Source organism: Notothenia rossii (assembly GCF_949606895.1).
Source record: "Notothenia rossii genome assembly, chromosome: 8".
In the NCBI taxonomy this organism is placed as follows: domain Eukaryota; kingdom Metazoa; phylum Chordata; class Actinopteri; order Perciformes; family Nototheniidae; genus Notothenia; species Notothenia rossii.
In genome coordinates, this window is record NC_136906.1 from 68,252,408 (window position 1) to 68,269,774 (window position 17,367).

Here is a 17,367-nt window from a genome sequence, read left to right on the forward strand (position 1 = left end):
GGATAAGGGGGGGGTTGAGAGGTGGTTGTGCTGCGTTTCGAACACCAAGCTGGCATCAGCTTCAGACAAGGTAATTATACACACTCTCAAAGTCTGTCTCTCCAACCCTCATACTCACTGCTATCATGCCTCATTCATCTCTCTACACCCCTATATTATATCCCTAAAACACAGTCCAAGATAATATGGCCTGACATTAGCTGAACTGTAGCTACATGTAGGACAATTAAACTCTGTTGTAGGTAGCGGTGCTTTAACCCCTCCCTAAATTGCTCACTGCTTCAAGAAATCCTCCACCAGGTAACGTCGAGCAGAATAGCAACCCAGCATATAACTCTGCTTTCATCATTCTGATTTACAGAGCTTGTCTGAGCCCCATGACATGCAGGGGATGCTGTCATTGTTCATTTTTTAACAGCATCTTCATAGGAAAGAGGATTAATTCATCCAGCTGGGGCAAATCTCGAAGCAGGGCTTGAGAAAAATGACAAGAATGGGCTTTGTCATGTTTTTAGAAGAGCAGGTTTATACATTTCACATGCATACAAGCAGATAAATGGTTCTGTAGCAGTTTAATAATGCTAAACTATTTGATTAATTTATATTTAAGCCGTAAATCAAATTAAATTGCCAAAAATATTAACTGGTTTCAGTTTGTTGTGCGTTATGATTTGAAAATAAGAGAGCTGCTTAATTAAATAGCTTGAGCAATATTTAAACTTTGAAGCACATGCATTGCTGATCAAATGTTAACACTTGGCAATAATCCCAACCTCTATGTCTGCCATGTAAACCAGCAACACATTTTGTGTGTGAGATTACAGGACAAACATTTGGTTTGGTTTTAACATCTTTCTGTTTGTCTCCACGGCAACTTGTATCAAAGCCCATTTAGCGCGCGACCTCCCAGTGTGTAGATGCGTGGGAGTCAGGTATAATTAGACTTCTTGGACTATATGTAATACATGACTACCTAAGGCAATACAGTAAAACCAGCCCTTACGATGACTGACGGCATGCAAACAACGCCTGTACAGAATGCAACAAAAAGATATTTGTTACTTTTTATGAAAGAATGTAATGATCCCCTCCAGAGTAATCACAGCGAGTGCAGTAATGAGTGTGTGCTACACAGAGATGTAGAGCGAGGGAAAACATGTGCGGATGTGTTGATTTGCAAGTGTGTTTGCAATCTGGATCCTGACACAGACAGATGCTCAGGCCTGCTCTCTTGTCACTCTCCATCCTGTTTGGGCACTTGATATCTTCATTTTTCCTCATCTCCAACATTCAAAGAGGACTACAGGGTCATTATGGTGTACATGTACAGCGCCTAAAGCAGAGGCTGCATGGTAGGATCCATTAAGTTTACTTCACATTTTCTGGATTGAAGAGAGAAGGTTTGTTTCTGCATTTGTGTACTGGAATCTGCCTTCTGTGCATTGGACTATCAAATGTAGCCTTTATATTAGATACATGATACAAACATGATTCAGACATGAGTTTTGAAGGGGCATTTTATTTTGTCACACTTTATTTAGTATGAAAATTACATTATTTTGGAAAATCACAAAAGTTTTCTGTGTAAAGTTGACATGTTACCTTTTTTTCCTTGTATTGAAAAAACAAACCTAGTGTACTAAACTGACAAAGGTACTTTCAAACGTTGTGATTGTTTAATGACTAACCTTAGATTAAATAAGGTTAGTTAGTTTAGTATTGATAATGCAGTTTGAATTCATTCCTGAACATACTATGTGGTCATGAAGACAGGCTATCTGGATGCTGCTGAAACCTTGGACCAGAATAGCTCTGATAATGTATCTGTCATGAATGTGTGTCATCAGGACCTTCTTCCTAGCACCACAATGGAAAAAGGAAATGGCTGTACCGCCTGCCTGTCTTGCTTTATTTAAAGCGGTTACCATGACTGTGTGATACATATACTGTGGCTTACATATGTAATTTAAATATAATATATCTCCCAACGCTAGAGGTAGTGACATTTATACTACCACAAGCATAACATTAATATTCCAACATGGACCTTATGTCTTAATGTTGAGATTATCATTTGAGAAGTCTTGTTAGGGAATGAAGAGAAGAGTTTTGTTGAATTGTAAATTACAGCTTGCTCAGAGAAATGTTGTCTTTCTAACCAAGTTCACATGTCGGGGAATACAAGTAGCTTAAAAGCCAGTTGATCATGTGAGAAACAACACAGCAGTAGTGACCCCCTCTCATCTCTTCCTGCTTAAATGAGAAGGCCAGCTGCAAATACAGCTTTCCCACATTTGCACAGGATCCCAGGAGATGGGTGGTCAAGTCAGAAACTCCCTTACATAACAAAAAAGAGAAAATCCAGCGAGTGGATGTGTCACTGTAGCACTTAAGAAATGACATGATGAGTCTCCTTTTCCAGGTATTGTTTTTTGACTAACAGGTGCAAAGTTGTGAACATTGTTTATGAATTATTGGACACAGGGTTTTCTACAGGTGGAAAAGTGATCTAATGCACATGAGATGGTAGATTAAATGAAGTGCAAAGTAAACTTGACAATGCTTACTGTAGCTGTGGCAACAACTGAGAAACAGGAGTGTGTGGGCTGTATCATGGGGTGTTTCTCAATCGCGAGTAAAGCTGCTCCGGAGCCACTATTTTAAGCATACTATGTCATCGAGTGCCGCCGAAGTACTGTTCCAATGTCCAGCATACTTGGAAATCTACCGAGCCCAGCGTACTTCGTTTGGAGAAATTTCGAGGCTGCACATGTGTAGACTCTACGGTCTAAAAATCCCCACAATGCTTTGCGCACGGACCAATTTCCGGAAAATGTAAGGCGGGGCCTCTCATATGAAGCACACCTGCACACTTGCTAGCCTTTTCCACTCTTGGTTTTCCAAATGCCAGGAAGTATTCTTGCCTCGCTTCTGAAGCAAGACGCTCGGAAGACATGGTCTCTGAAGACATGGTCTCTGAAGACATGGTCTTGGATGACATCCCTTTAGTGTTGTGTCAGAGTAGTGAGGTGAAAGGTCATTGTGATAGCCATCAGTCCTTACCACAGCCAGCTCTCCTAAGAGGTAAATACTAGTACTTGTAGTTTATGGTTATAAAGATGATTTAAAAAGGCCCTAAACACAAGCTGTTTACGAAAAGAGCCCCTAAGTGGGTGTATATGTGTCTTTTTCCATCTGATGGGAACATAATCTATCTCTTTTTAGTGCTCCAAATAACCGTCCTCTTCTTTAATGCAAACAGCAGCTCACTTTTCTAATTGACTTTCTCTGTTCTCTCAGAACAATAGAGGCTGGTCCTTGACTTCTTTATGACTTCCCCTTTATGAGTCCTTGGCTGATTATGCCTTTAAGAAGCCTTTAATAAAAACTAAGCAAATAGAGCTTCAGCAGAGCACATGAAAAACCAAGGCTGTTGTGAAAGACTTTCTCCCCCGTTATGGCAAAATGCCAGCCCTGTAGAATGGGACAAAGATGAGGAGGATATTTGCCAAAAAACATAGGCTAAATGAGAATCTAGGGAAAAGCGTTCACTGAAGTGTTTCCCAGAGGCAATGAAAAGCTCTGGGTCTAGCCTTATATTAAGTATTTGTCATATTACAATAACATGCGTGTTTCGGAAAACAGGATGGAACAAATATATAACACTGATGCTTAAATACAAATCTGTGCACTGTTGTCAATCTTTAGATCTATGGAGATTCTCTGCGCTGTCAATGTTTAAATATTGGTGACACTGCAGTGGAAATATATAAGAAAGCTTTCATTCCAACACATTAGAGTTTTTTTAAAGGATTTTCACACCAAGCCTTGGCAGTTGTCCAGTCAACCCGAAGGCCCTTTCTAACCAGTGGGCCGACAAGGGCTCATCTCTAAAAGAAACTTAATTTCCTGCCAGAAAAGAGTGCTGGGATACTAATCTAGATAAAAAGACTGAAACAGGAAGTGAGGTGAGTGTTTGACATGCAAGGTGGTGAACTTCCTCTTTCTTTTCCTTCTTTGTAATGGAAAGCCAATAAAACAGTCAGTTAAAAGCTACCTTGCCTTCTGCTTAACACCCCCCCAGACAGGAATAACACCTCTGGTGTCCACTGCATTTCTTACATTCTTCAGGGCCGTTAAGCTGCAGGCCTCATGATTCCCACCCTACACATTTGATCAGCTGTTCTGTGGGAGTTGAAGAAACGATTTGAACATCAAACTTTCCTCCAAGCACCAACCAAGCGTTTTTAAACCAGCTTAAACAACGTGTCTACATATTTATATATATCTCTCTCTCTCTCTCTCTCTCTCTCTCTCTCTCTCTCTCTCTCTCTCTCTCTCTCTCTCTCTCATCTCTCTCTCTCTCTCTCTCTCTCTCTCTCTCTCTCTCTCTCTCTCTCTCTCTCTCTCTCTCTCTCTCTCTCTCTCTCTCTCTCTCTCTCTCTCTCTCTCTCTCTCTCTCTCTCTCTCTCTCTCTCTCTCTCTCTCTCTCTCTCTCTCTCTCTCTCTCTCTCTCTCTCTCTCTCTCTCTCTCTGCACGACACCCAGATTTTTATCACCCACCCATCGGCACAATGCTGGACACATGCCTCCGCAGTCCGTTTCAATAGACGGAAATTGGGAATGTAAATCAGACAAGTGAAAGGACATGCGGCTCCATCAGCTTCCATACAAACAATGGAGAATCTTCCAGTGTTTAGCCTCTACTTCCTCACGAATCACAGCACTAACAATAAGGCTCTATTATGTCTAGCAATTTGAGAAGAAGTTTTTGGATGGGACCAGGATTAGAACACATTTTAAAGAGATTTCATTTAATTGAAGAGGTATTTCACTAAACAAAAACTGGATGAACATAAGGGGGATGGATTAAGTGTTATTTGATTTTTCCAATCAAATAACACATAATTTTTGCTACACTTATCTGATCATTACAAAACCCTTCTACTTCATTGTATTAGGCAAGATCTCGAATGTCATCAGATACCCACTAGGTTGGGTTCAGAATCAGAATAACTTTATTAGTCCCACAGAGGGGAAATGTACATTATTTTGTGTTTTCAGATAACAATAGTGTGCCCAGTAAGCAACTCGCTGGCACCATATACAGCACCTCTCCAAAACTCCAAAAACCAGTTGACAGTTTCTTCTCAACATATTTATTGTCAATACAAAGACATTTATTTTAACCAAAACAATAAAAGATAACTCTACGACCCCAGTGCATTGACAACAGGCAAATAGGCAGCACCATCTTCTCTGCTTATTGTTCCCTGATGAGAAATGTGCAGTCGTAGGACAAGTGTTTGTTTACATCATAAGAAATAATACTCTCTCAGACAAGGGGTCTCTACGGCCTTGATAAGGATCATGGGTATTTATTACACCCATCAGAGCCCATTCGGTGAATTGTTTGATAATAATCTAGAACACGCTAGAGAGGATTTCTGAATCGTAGCATTTACACTGCCTCTGGTTTTTGCATACTGGCAAACAATGGAGACAAAGCCGGTAACACAAAGATGAGCAGAGGACTGTCAGACTGCTCCATGAGGATCCCTGCTTATTTTGAGCACAGAGGACAGTTTAAATGTGGATGGAGATCTTGGATATACTATACAAGGAACATCCCTTGAGACTGACATTGTGTGTCCTGTAATTGCCCCGAGTCTGGCTCTCTGCTCTCAGACTCCACTGGGGTTGTCATCTTGTGTCAAAGGCAGAAAGAAGAGCGATATCCTTAGGCCAATCACAACCCAGTAAGTCAAACCTCCATCAGCTGGTCACAGCACAATCTCTCACACTCTCCTCACTCCTCCTGGGGTGAAAAGCACTGGGATGGAGCCAATTCAAAACTACAGGGTTCGACACATACACAAAAAGAGAGCCAGAATGTCAGAGAGAGACCTTGACCTACTCATTCCCCACCAAAACCTCAGTGGCCAAGCTTTGGCTTTACATAAATGCAGCCTTCAAAACAATAGATAGCTTACCCTTTGAAACTAAAACTGTCTTTTAGCCCTGGTTTGTCAAATAATCCCTCAACAATCCTTAATCTCTTTGGGATTTAAAATCAAAGTGGCAGACATACACAAAAAGAGATTACAAATACTGCACAAATGAGAATACTCATTCATTTAGATTACGTGGATACATAAGGTAGATAATGTCATCATGATTGGATATTGCCACATGAAAAACAGCATATCTTCAGTATCTGCTTCAATTCAAAGGGCATGTGATACTAAACAGCGGTTACACACCTGCGCATCATTATTTGCATATCCAAACAGACAATTCAACTGACACACGGACATAACCAGGAATGAACAAATAGTTTTGGGAATGATCCCCAGTCTTACTTCTTTTGTTGAATCTCTTTCGTAAAGATTTGAGTAAAACTCCATCCATTTTCAGAGAACCCATAACTACTCAAAACGGTCAAGTGTGCAAATTATTAAAGAAAACATCCACTTGAGTGTGCCATAAGGCCAGGACAACTAAAATACTTGGCTTCTAGGTCATCCATTCTCTATGAAATGATGTCAATCATATAATTATTCAACTCAAAAGTACATGCCAACCAGCTAAGTCAACTTGAAAGTGTCATGTTAAGTATTCATAAATCAAACTATATGTTGCCGTCAGCCCCAGGAAAAACGACAAAGGTCTCGGCCTCTGACTCCTCAATGGCCTGCAGTGCCTCCTTGTATGTAAGCAGTCATTCAGTGGAGGCCTCCCAGCGGGTAAAGCATATTATTCAGACACTTCTGAAGAAAAGGTCACTAGCAGTCCTGTAAAAACAAGAGGCCCTTTCAGCCTGGTTCCAGGAGTGCGACAGCATACCCAGCTGGGCGCTCTTCATTTACTGTCTCTGCCATTGATAGCCCATTGACCATTCATCACAGCAAAGAGCCAGGGCTTATATCCTCATGGGCCTGGTTGATCCGCCCACACTGAATGCAGAGGCAAGTCAGTGGACAGGTGAGGTCAGAGTAGATTAATAATCAGAGTGTACATCTTTTCCTCCTACAGGAAATCACAGACAGGGTGAAAGCTCCGTTAGGATCTTCTCTCTGCACTCTGCTCATTGATCTTTGGCAACTTCACTCCCATCATTCACTGTGACACCAACCACTCACACTTCTGCAAAGTGCAGCAGGGCTGAAATGTTTAGGCACCGCACTGGCATTTGCCTATGGCTCAGTTTATTTGACCTTATTTTGATGTTAAAACCCATGATTGCAATACGCCATTAACAAAAGTGGTGCATCTGTCTGACTTATAGTAGGTTTTCAACTAAATGACATATGAAGCAGGCAACAGCCCCATATAAACTTCATAACAACCACCTCTGCAAATCATCTGTTTAGTTAAGAAAATTATATTTTTGTGTGGCCTTTATAACCAACTCTTGTAAATAATGTATCAAATTGAGTCAAAGGTTTAGAGACTGTATGCATATTTTCAAAGTGAATATCAGACTTATTGACTTTCTATGTGGTAAATGTTGCTGTGTATGAGAATAGGACAGGTGAGGCTTTGCTCCATTGTTTGAATGACATTTGACAGGTGCTGGTCCCTATTGTGCCATATGACCATCATGACCTGTGTTTATCCATGTTCCTCTTACCTTATTAGAGTAGGGTGGCTTGGAGAGGTTGATGCCATCTCTGATGAGCTTATCCCTGATCATGATCTTCAGCTTCAGCTTGGGGTAAATCACCAGCTCCCTCCTGTTGCCCAGCGTCAGGTTCCTCTGCGCGCCCATGTACCCACCGTTGCGCCCAACCCGCTCACTGTTGGGCTCTGTCCAGGACTTGGATCCCCGCAGTTTGGACTCGTACTGGTCCACCATGTGACTGGTATAAAGCTCGGCTGCGGGTGGCATCGGCTCCAGGGTGAAGTAGAGTCCACTGGCCGTCTCGTTGGCTTCATCTTTTAGCCTTCTCACCGCGTCGTGAATCCTCTCCCTGTGGTGAGGCATGTAGACGCCGATGGCATCCAGGTCGGGGTCGCCTATTTGTTTGCAAACCTCCAGATCGTCATATCCATTATCCACAAAAGCCTCGACGTACTGGGCAAGCTGGAGGGTCTTCAGCCACTCGAAAACGATGACAGGTCCGTTGCTTGTCATTTTGGCTGTTGCCAGATTGGCTACAACTTGGTGGGGAAAAGTCAAAGTAATGGTTACTTTCCCATGCGGCGTTTCAAACTCATGATAAGGTCGCTAAAACAATGTCCTATCTTTGAGTATTAGCAAAGTAAAGGTAACTGAATTAAATAGTTTGCGGATTATCCATACCAACTGTTAGTTAACCTAAACCTGTTTTGTCCGCGGTGTTTGCAGACATAAAAACAGAGCTGTACGTGAATTAAAGGCTCAGCCTGACGGACAGTATGACTGTAACACCTGTCAATATGTACACATTGGGATCACTTCAGTTTCACTTATACAGCTTTCAAATCCCAAACGTCATCTTAGCATGTAATTGACTTAGGCTACCCTGCACAGTCAATCCGAATAATAAGGAGTTCTTTAACAAATAAGCTTGCCGTTGCTCAAACTATTGTCATTCAAATAGCTGCTTTCCCAGATTTCGTCCGTTACGCACGGCAGCTGCTGCGTCGTTTTCACGGCTGATCCCGCTTCCTTGTAGTCCTCTGTATCGCGGAACGACAGTGCGATGAAAAGATAAATCCAAATGATCCAAAACGGGCTTCAAAATGACAGAAAGTCGGCTGCCGACAATTGACGGCAACCTCCCGGTTCTGCGTCCAAAAGCCGCTCAGTCTACGCGTAGTCCAGTTCCTGCACCCGGCACATCACCACACTGGAGCTGCAGCCAGGAGCCAACATGCTCACTGCTGCTCCTCTACCGTCCACGCCCCCCAACTCTCGCCGTACCCATTTAAAAATAGTGATGCCAGAGCGTTTTTTCCCCTTCTCCCAACTTGTCACGCCGCTTCGGGACACACAGTGTGTCACAAGATTGCCACCGACTTGGCCGAAGTTACTCCAAAGTGAAAGTGCATGTTATACCTGTCGCACGGCTGAAATGGATATCCGAGCTCCTGGTTTGTGTCACGTTGTTTTTCCCCTACGATGTGATTTCGTTCTCCGCACCTCTCTCTCGCTCGCTCTCCCCCTCTCTCTATCTCTCTCTCTCCCTCTCTTACACACACACGCTCTCACTCATTCAGCATTTCCAGGTTTGGTTTCTCAATACGCATGAGCTCCCTCTATGTGGTAACTGGGGAACTGAATATTTCACAGCACAGGAGCTGATGTAATAGGACAAACTAAGATACCAACTCCCTCATCCATTATCTGTATGCACAAACATTTGATGCAATTTCATAAAGACTTTACAACATTTGAAAGCAAGTATAGTTCCACTCCCTACATTAAAGTGCATCACTGGATGCCATCCTTATTGGTATGAGAAAAGTCCAACTGTCTGTCTCTGTCTTGCTCTGTTTTCATAGAGAACCAAGGCAATGACTCTCCTTGAATATGACCTGTCCACTCTGTCCAAATGGGTGCCAAGCGGGCCGGTGCTGATGCATGCTTTAGCAAATGTGATCTGACAGCTTGTTAGGGGTCAGTTTGATACAATCACCATCTCGGCTGAGGGCTGGAAGTGATTTGCCTCGGCACATTATGACATGCGGCTGGGCTGGAGAACAAACACACCATTCAAGAGGAGTTGAGAAGCATATCAAACAGTCTCTTTTTGGAGAAGCAGTGTCAAAAATGTGCCAGAAATGCATGTCAGAATGTCAGAGGAAGAGGTGTGCACCAGTGAAGATCCTTCATTCTCCAAGACCTATCACTCTGGAGTTAGTCGACTTTTCCCGTGATTTACCCGTCTGCTTCTGACATCAAAAATTACTCAGAAATGCTCTATTGTCCCTCATCCTTTGTAAATACTGCTATGATGTGGTTTGACTGACAGGAGCAATAGGGGTTAAACGTGTGCAGAATGTGATATGATACATTAGAGCTGGGACTGACATCAGCATTCATAATGATTATGCAGCTAGTTCCTAGCAAAATAAACCCAAAGTGTCTGTGAAAATACTGAAGAACGTCATTTTGGTTGGTACCCCATTTACACAGTGTGACCTTCCAAACAAAGCCCAAAAGACCCAAATATAGAAACATTAAAAAGATCAATTACATTTAAACAACACCATAGTATCCCAACTGATGTTCCACCTAAACTTAAAAATAATGTTAATACAAGGGACAACATTTCAAATTGTATATCTCGTATATCAGATTAAAAACATACACTGCCCTCCCCTCCCCATTGTTCAAACGAGTCAATATTGGTTACAGGAGCAGGGTATTATGGGAGTGACAGATGGACTAGAGAGGCTGGTGCTCTCTGTGACGGCTGGACTCACTGAGTGTACGGGGCAGTGCCAGGTTTACCGTGTTTCCACTCTGCTGCCCCGGGCCATGAGGGCAGCGGGGGCCGAGCGGTACGGGGGGCAACCTGACGCTCTCTGGCTGAGGGTCTCTCTGGCTATATGGAAGTACACAGGACTGTCTGTCTGTAAAGCAATTAGGTGTGCTTGCAGTTTGATTAATGCATTTTAACAAAAATGTCCAGAATAAATACCAGTTGGACAGATTAAACAAACAATAACACATAAATGATGATGGACAATAGAAGTGCAGCGAGGCTGAACCTTTTTTGGCTTGCCCCTACACTAAGCAATGACTACTTTCAAGTTATACCATTTCAACCAGGGAGTTTTCTCTTGTTTAATACCTTTAAACATTCCTGAAGAGGTAAAACTAATCAGTATTTTAAATGTAGAAAAGGGAAAGATTAGAGAAAATACCAAGAATATAAATAAAACTGTGTAGAATAAATTCGTTTTTTGCTTAACGTTCCTATTTATTTCAAACCTTTATTTAACCAGGTGGTCCCATTGAGATCGTTGATCTCTTTTTGAAGGGAGACCTCATCTTACAACCCGTCTGATTTATCTTGCAGAGATTCTTGACCCTCACAGAGGCAATAATTGCTTTTTGATTAGGTGGAACAACTTAATTTTAGGTGCACTACAATATGTGTCGTTTGTGGATTACACTGAGAGCAGTATGTTTGCTTTGTACAGTAGTGACATAAAAAAGGCACTATATGCCCATTTCAAGCAGCAGAGCCATCGCTCTTCGCACTGAGTGGAGTGCTGTTGCCCTGGAGCCAGAGGACTGCTGCCACATCAATAAAACCTCAGTAACCAGCCCTTAATATAATCTGAAATAGGCAGCTCAGAGCATTGGTGCAGGTAAATATGAATATGTGGCAGTATTGGATCTGGTAAATATGTATATGCTGCTTTGACTGTGTTGATTGAAAGAGTGTGACGGTGGCAGGTTGAGGCAAGAACAGCTCCAGAACAGACAGCTGGAAGGTGAGAGGAGATTGTCACAGCCAGACAATAGCAGCTCTGCTGACAGCCAAGCTCTCTCTATGCTAATAGTCTATGCTGGGTGTTTCTGTTTCTTTCTGAAAGGAAAGACTTGGGTATTAGAAGGTGGGGATTTTTGTTGGCTGAAATGTTACGTTCTCCCTCAGATGTCTAGGTTGCACCTTTCAAGACCTCAATTTTAAGATCCTGTGAAGCAGAGAATGGCTTCTGTCCACCTAGATGCAGAGGAACCATGAAGGTCATGGATGTTGGTTTCTAGGAGGTGGCTATCTGTCAGCCTCTGATAGATATGTAGACTACTCTGCTACTGTAGCAACACAACCACAGAGATATAGAAAACACAAATCACAGTTTATGCTGTGAATTGAACGTGGTCCTGCCGTGGATACTATTTATGGATGCATTTACTATCAAATTGCTCTGATGCCAAAAACACTATTACACACAAATGTATGATTTCAAAATGCAATACTAGTGAATACAACTTTAAATAACAGAAATAAACATAGTGTTATAGAGTAATCTTTCTAATAGTAATGGGCAGATGTTTTGTTGGTTTTTGTTAAAATCTTCCAATCTTTTTCTCTCCCTCTCTTTCCATTAAAGATTTAAGGGTTGGCTGGAGAGGATTTTCCGAAACAGCCAAGACTAAAAGAAACGATCCTGCAGTGAGCTGATTGCCTGCGATTGCCGTGTATCACGTTTGGCTTCATCAAGAATAGTAGCTATAGTATCCGAATGTTCTTGGATAACAACAGCTAATCATGATGGGAGAAATATACCCTGAGAATACATTCTGAGAATTGTATTAAAAAACATACAGTTGAATACAAACTTTGAGGGGTATTATCATGATGAGCAGCTTTGTGGTGAACCTGTGGTAAATGCACATTCTATGGATACAATTGCAACAACAAAAAAGGAGCTCTCTTTGGAGGTTTGTTGTCCGAGGCATCCAGTGGATTCTTATCCAGTCTCTTCCCTTCAGTGGAGAAGAGGAAAGAGCTTGATCTGTCTTTATGCCCGTTTAATTACAAGCGGCTGGCTGGGCTGCAATCTCCAGAGACCAGAGGTGAAGCAGGCACGTCAGGCCCAGCTGCCACTCCGCTGGCAGTTCAATATCAACCTAAACATCGCCTGAGCCACAGGGAGAACAGGGTGGTAGCCCGGGGTTAATGCAAAGATTGCATGTCTAAGCATATCAGTCACAGACACCTGCCAATCACCCTAGACAGAATCGGTCAGTAAAGGCACCAGGTCAGATGTCTGTGTTAGCATTCCCTCTTGTGCAATAAAAGTGATGCCATCAATCAAACTTGTACTTTGAGTTGCAGTTGGAGCTGACTTCTCAACTTCTCCTGTGCTCTGGTTCAATGAGAGCTGTGGGGTGTGATAGACAGATCTCCGATCAGACAGTTTCAATGGAGTACAAACTTCAAATCAACTCCTACTCCTGCAACTTGGAACACACTGCACTTTCAGCTCCAGAGCAGGACTGGAAGGAGCCGCCGGCAATGAATATTTGAAACAGAAAAAGGTTGAACACTGATACAGGTCCTTGTTTGTTTTTGTATTGACTACACAAAACAGAAAGTCTTTGGCATCTTGTTTTGTTCCCCCAAAACCTGATTAGGAACTGGCAGTGTGCGTTAATACTTAGCTTACAAGACTTTTCTTAGGACTGAAACAGGAGGCACATAAATACTGTATTTATTGTGCTGAGAATTAAAACCTCACATGACTGGCTGAAAACATTTAGAAAAACAGAGAGCACTGATTTTATACCAGGAAATACATACATTGTCTTTAAATGGGACAGGCTGTCTTCAAACATGTGTTTGTACTGAGCTCCTTTGTGAACTGCTTAAAAACAGAAGTCGCAACTAAACAGAACAATTTCCCAACAAAATCCCACAAACTAAGTAACCTAAGAAACCGAGCTGCTGCTTCGTAGTCTTGAGCTGTTATCATGGAAACACAGGCTTTACCAAAGAGTACTATCAGGCAATATGACTCCTGTTATTGCCTCTGGCGGTGCTTTAATAAGACCCAGCTAACCTGTGACCCGACTTTGCAGCAGTAGAGCTGTTTGTAGGAGATATTTGGTGGCTTAAAGGGCATGAACATGCCCACAGGAATCACCACTTAATTCCCAGTGAGCTGCACTGATATGCCACCACGGTGAACCAGGGTCCATGTAATTAGCATGGACGGCCATGCACCGACCAAGCACAGCAGCATTAACTGGATTATGTATATATGCAAATGTTTGACACATGGCCAGTGGCAGTTTGAGACATGCAACTGTGACTAGTGATATAATGCATAAATGCGCGGCATATTTTTCTTTCACAACCGGTTCCTTGTGCTGAAACCTTGGCAAGCAAACAGAGAGTCAAACACGATTGTTTATGCTTTCAAATATTAGATAAAAAGTGGTATATGCACAAAAAACATTAGCCTTGATACTCATTTATAATATTTGCTCCTACCTCTTTCCCCCCATCTCACATAAAAATAAAGACACAACAACCTCCGAAGACCCGTTTCACAACTTGATATTAAGGCTGGAGATAGAAAAAGCTGTAAATAAGTAAGTGTGTCTGTCAGTCTCCAGGCTGATGAAATATGGAGGCCTCTTTCCTCTTTTGCCTTTAATTACCAATATAAGGATAATACTGTATAGAGGTATCGGGGTTTGGCCACAGACCGGCCTGTGGATCTGACAGGAGATATTGACCAGAGGCAATCCCAGCCCGCCACATCACCTCGTGATCTACGACTAGCGCCAGGGTAAAATGGCACCCAGAGGCAAAAGGTCCAACTGATAAACCAGGTGGCTGATTGAGAGATAACATGACTACTGAAATGATCATTCAGAAGATCTCTTAAAGAGTGTTTCATTTCAGAGGACAGATGAATTGCACCAGACAGGTAATCCAATCATGAGAGACAATGAAGGCAAGGCGATAGAGATGGGAGAAAGTATCACAGAAAGAAAAAGACATGTGAATTGATTTGACAATGTCCCTGTGTGTGTGTGTGTGTGTGTGTGTGTGTGTGTGTGTGTGTGTGTGTGTGTGTGTGTGTGTGTGTGTGTGTGTGTGTGTGTGTGTGTGTGTGTGTGTGTGTGTGTGTGTGTGTGTGTGTGTGTGTATGTGTGTGTGAAGCTCTACTGTATGTGCTAGAGGGAAGGTTTCCAGCTGATGATAAATGAACAGTCATGTGACTTCAGAGAATGTTTTATAACAATCCCCTCAGCAGAGCAGTGGTGCAGAAAGTCCAATTAATAAAGATTAGCTCTTTTTTTCTAGCCCTCGTTTCCTTCCTAATTAAAATAAGGTGATTGAAAATGAATGAATCATTATGCAGATATGTGAAGCTGTCTTTTTTTCCCTTGAGATTAAATAACTGACAGAAACTTCCCGTGAATGATTGATGGCAAAAAAAAAAACGTGTACTTCAATTTCTTTAGGGGCAGAGATGGTACAGCAGACTTATCCCAAATCAATTATGTTGGGTGTTTTTTTTACTCAACGGAAACATATTAACAAATATATGTACCTTCACTGTGTCTGTACCTCCGAGGACTGAAGACAAAAGAGCGATAGCAGCCACAGAGTCTCACTTCAATACATCTAGTCTCAAATGGATGGGGAAAAGGTGGCTGTGAGCCCAGGTTTGTTAGCATGTTATATTAATGAATAGGGCTCAGAGCATTTGACCTATCCTCCAGGTCCTCAGGGTCTACGTAATGGTTTGATGTATTGGTGAAAAAACACACATCATACAGGACTTGTGGACACAATATGATTCTTGCATTACAATAACTGAAAATGAGCACAAGTCAAATAACTTAATAAACTCAAACCTTACATTACTGCCAGAGGTCATATGACATAAAGAGCAAATTGAAAGATGAGGTAAAATAAATGAGTTATCGAACACAAGGCTAGATGGCTGTATTAATCTCTGCAATGTCTCAGAGAAGACAGATGGAAAGAAGAAAGGTCCATTTTTCATTAGCGGTCATTATTGGTGACAATGATGGCTGCGGATGAGGATTTCATCATAACTCAACCGATTTCACAACAAGGGCATGACGCATCGATCAAATTCTACGTCTGACAATGAGCTCGGCCTCAGGAGGATCACCTCATCTGTTACGGTACACTGATAAGATTGTGCTTCATATAAAAAAATATATAAATCTAAAGAAAGAATTATGAGGTCATCTCAAAGGACAACGATCACTTGTGCGATATTGTCAGGCAGGTCCTGAACATGAAGAGTCTCTTACAATGGGAAGGCCAAAGGATGTTTTCCCATAATCACTCTCGAGGGCAAAGACTATAGCTTTGCATTCATGATACTTCTTGAGATAGTGTCCATCAGAAATATGGGATTTATCACTAGTATTTGAGACCATAGTGTGTGGTGGTGTTGCATTGGACTGTATTACATTGCAAGGGGTTCCCATTCTTTTGGCCACATTGACTCGGTACCATAGACTATTGATTACCTTTACTAATCTAATTTCTGTCAGGAAGCCTCTCAGATACACAGCAATCGAGACAAATCCTGTTAACCGACCAGTCGCGGTAAAAACCAATAAGAGAAATATCTACAATATTTGACAATCAATGTCTGCCCACGGCTTAAGTAAAAACTGTAAATAAAAGATGAATGAGTTCCATTATACTGTACATCTGCTGATCGGATAGAAAAGAAAGATCTTAAATAATTCAGAAAAGTTCTCCATTGAAATTGCAGATTAGCTCATTTGAATACATTAATGAGGAAACGTGTGGTACTGTTGGAGAAAGTTTGTTTTAAGCTCCAGAGGAAAAAGAAAATGTTGAATTATTAGGAATCTGAATCGAAGGAAAGGACAACTTGATTGAAGATGATACCGTACATATAAAGCTAACAGTGGGGAGGGATGAGGGGTTTTTCTATGGTCAACATATAGACATATATCAGCATGTTACCTTTCTCATTGTGACATACATCAGGGAGAAAGCGGTTCACCATTTTCAGGGCGCACAGAATGATTTAGCATAAACAAATAATAATACTATGTTTGTCTCTTGAAGATGCCATTACAATATCCTTCAAATAACCTCCTTTTCATCTCTGCAGAAGCCCCCCACCACCACCTTCTGCTTTTAAAGATAATGTATGACTCTGATGACTTAAGTGTTTTATATTCAATTTTCTGCTCAAGTAAGCTCCTTCAAACATGCTACACAATTAAGTGAAGAAATGGCTCGCCTGCATTTGATGTACTGCACAGAACCCCCAGGACCTGAAAGTCTCAGCTTACAGAATGCACCACACACACACACACACACACACACACACACACACACACACACACACACACACACACACACACACACACACACACACACACACACACACACACACACACACACACACACACACACACACACACACACACACACACACACACACACACACACACACACACACACACACACACACACACACACACACACACACACACACACACACACACACACACACACAGGTCCATTGAGGTATGACTGATGCGGTTTGATCTCAGTACGACTGTTCTGTTGAATTTTAGAAGCTTGTATGGACAGATCAGAAGCTGCATCTGTGCTACTTTATTCTATTTAATGGAAAACACTTTGAAACACAAAAAAATGGCTTGTCATTTTTGTAATCGTTTATTTGGCAGGGACAATGCACAATAATGAACACTTAAAACATTCAAATGTGTCAAGCGTAACAGTGCCAGATTTAGCTTTGAGCTAATTTCCATCCGCAGTCCCTCAAAAGTTGGGCAACTGTTAAATGATGAGAGCATTTATAAGGACACCAAAGTAATTTGATGAGTCACAAAAAAGTTGGGCAACTGTTAAATGA

The 17,367-nt window shown here is 41.8% G+C and overlaps 1 protein-coding gene across 4 annotated transcripts in view; it reads right to left on the reverse strand.

Annotated features, from left to right (window-relative positions):
• sash1a (SAM and SH3 domain containing 1a) overlaps positions 1 to 17,041 on the reverse strand; it is a 164,898-nt gene extending 147,857 nt beyond the window's left edge. Inside the window, exon 1 of one of the 4 annotated variants that reach the window (XM_079647046.1) lies at positions 17,034 to 17,041. Coding sequence is in view for 3 of the 4 variants with exons in the window: in XM_079647041.1 (XP_079503167.1) it covers positions 7,634 to 8,137 (504 nt within the window). In the remaining variant the exon portion in view is untranslated. Of the gene's footprint in view, positions 1 to 7,633; positions 9,126 to 17,033 lie in introns of those variants that run through there. The other 3 variants (XM_079647041.1, XM_079647040.1, XM_079647044.1) reach the window with 3 other exon arrangements.
• Positions 17,042 to 17,367: the final 326 nt, after the last annotated feature.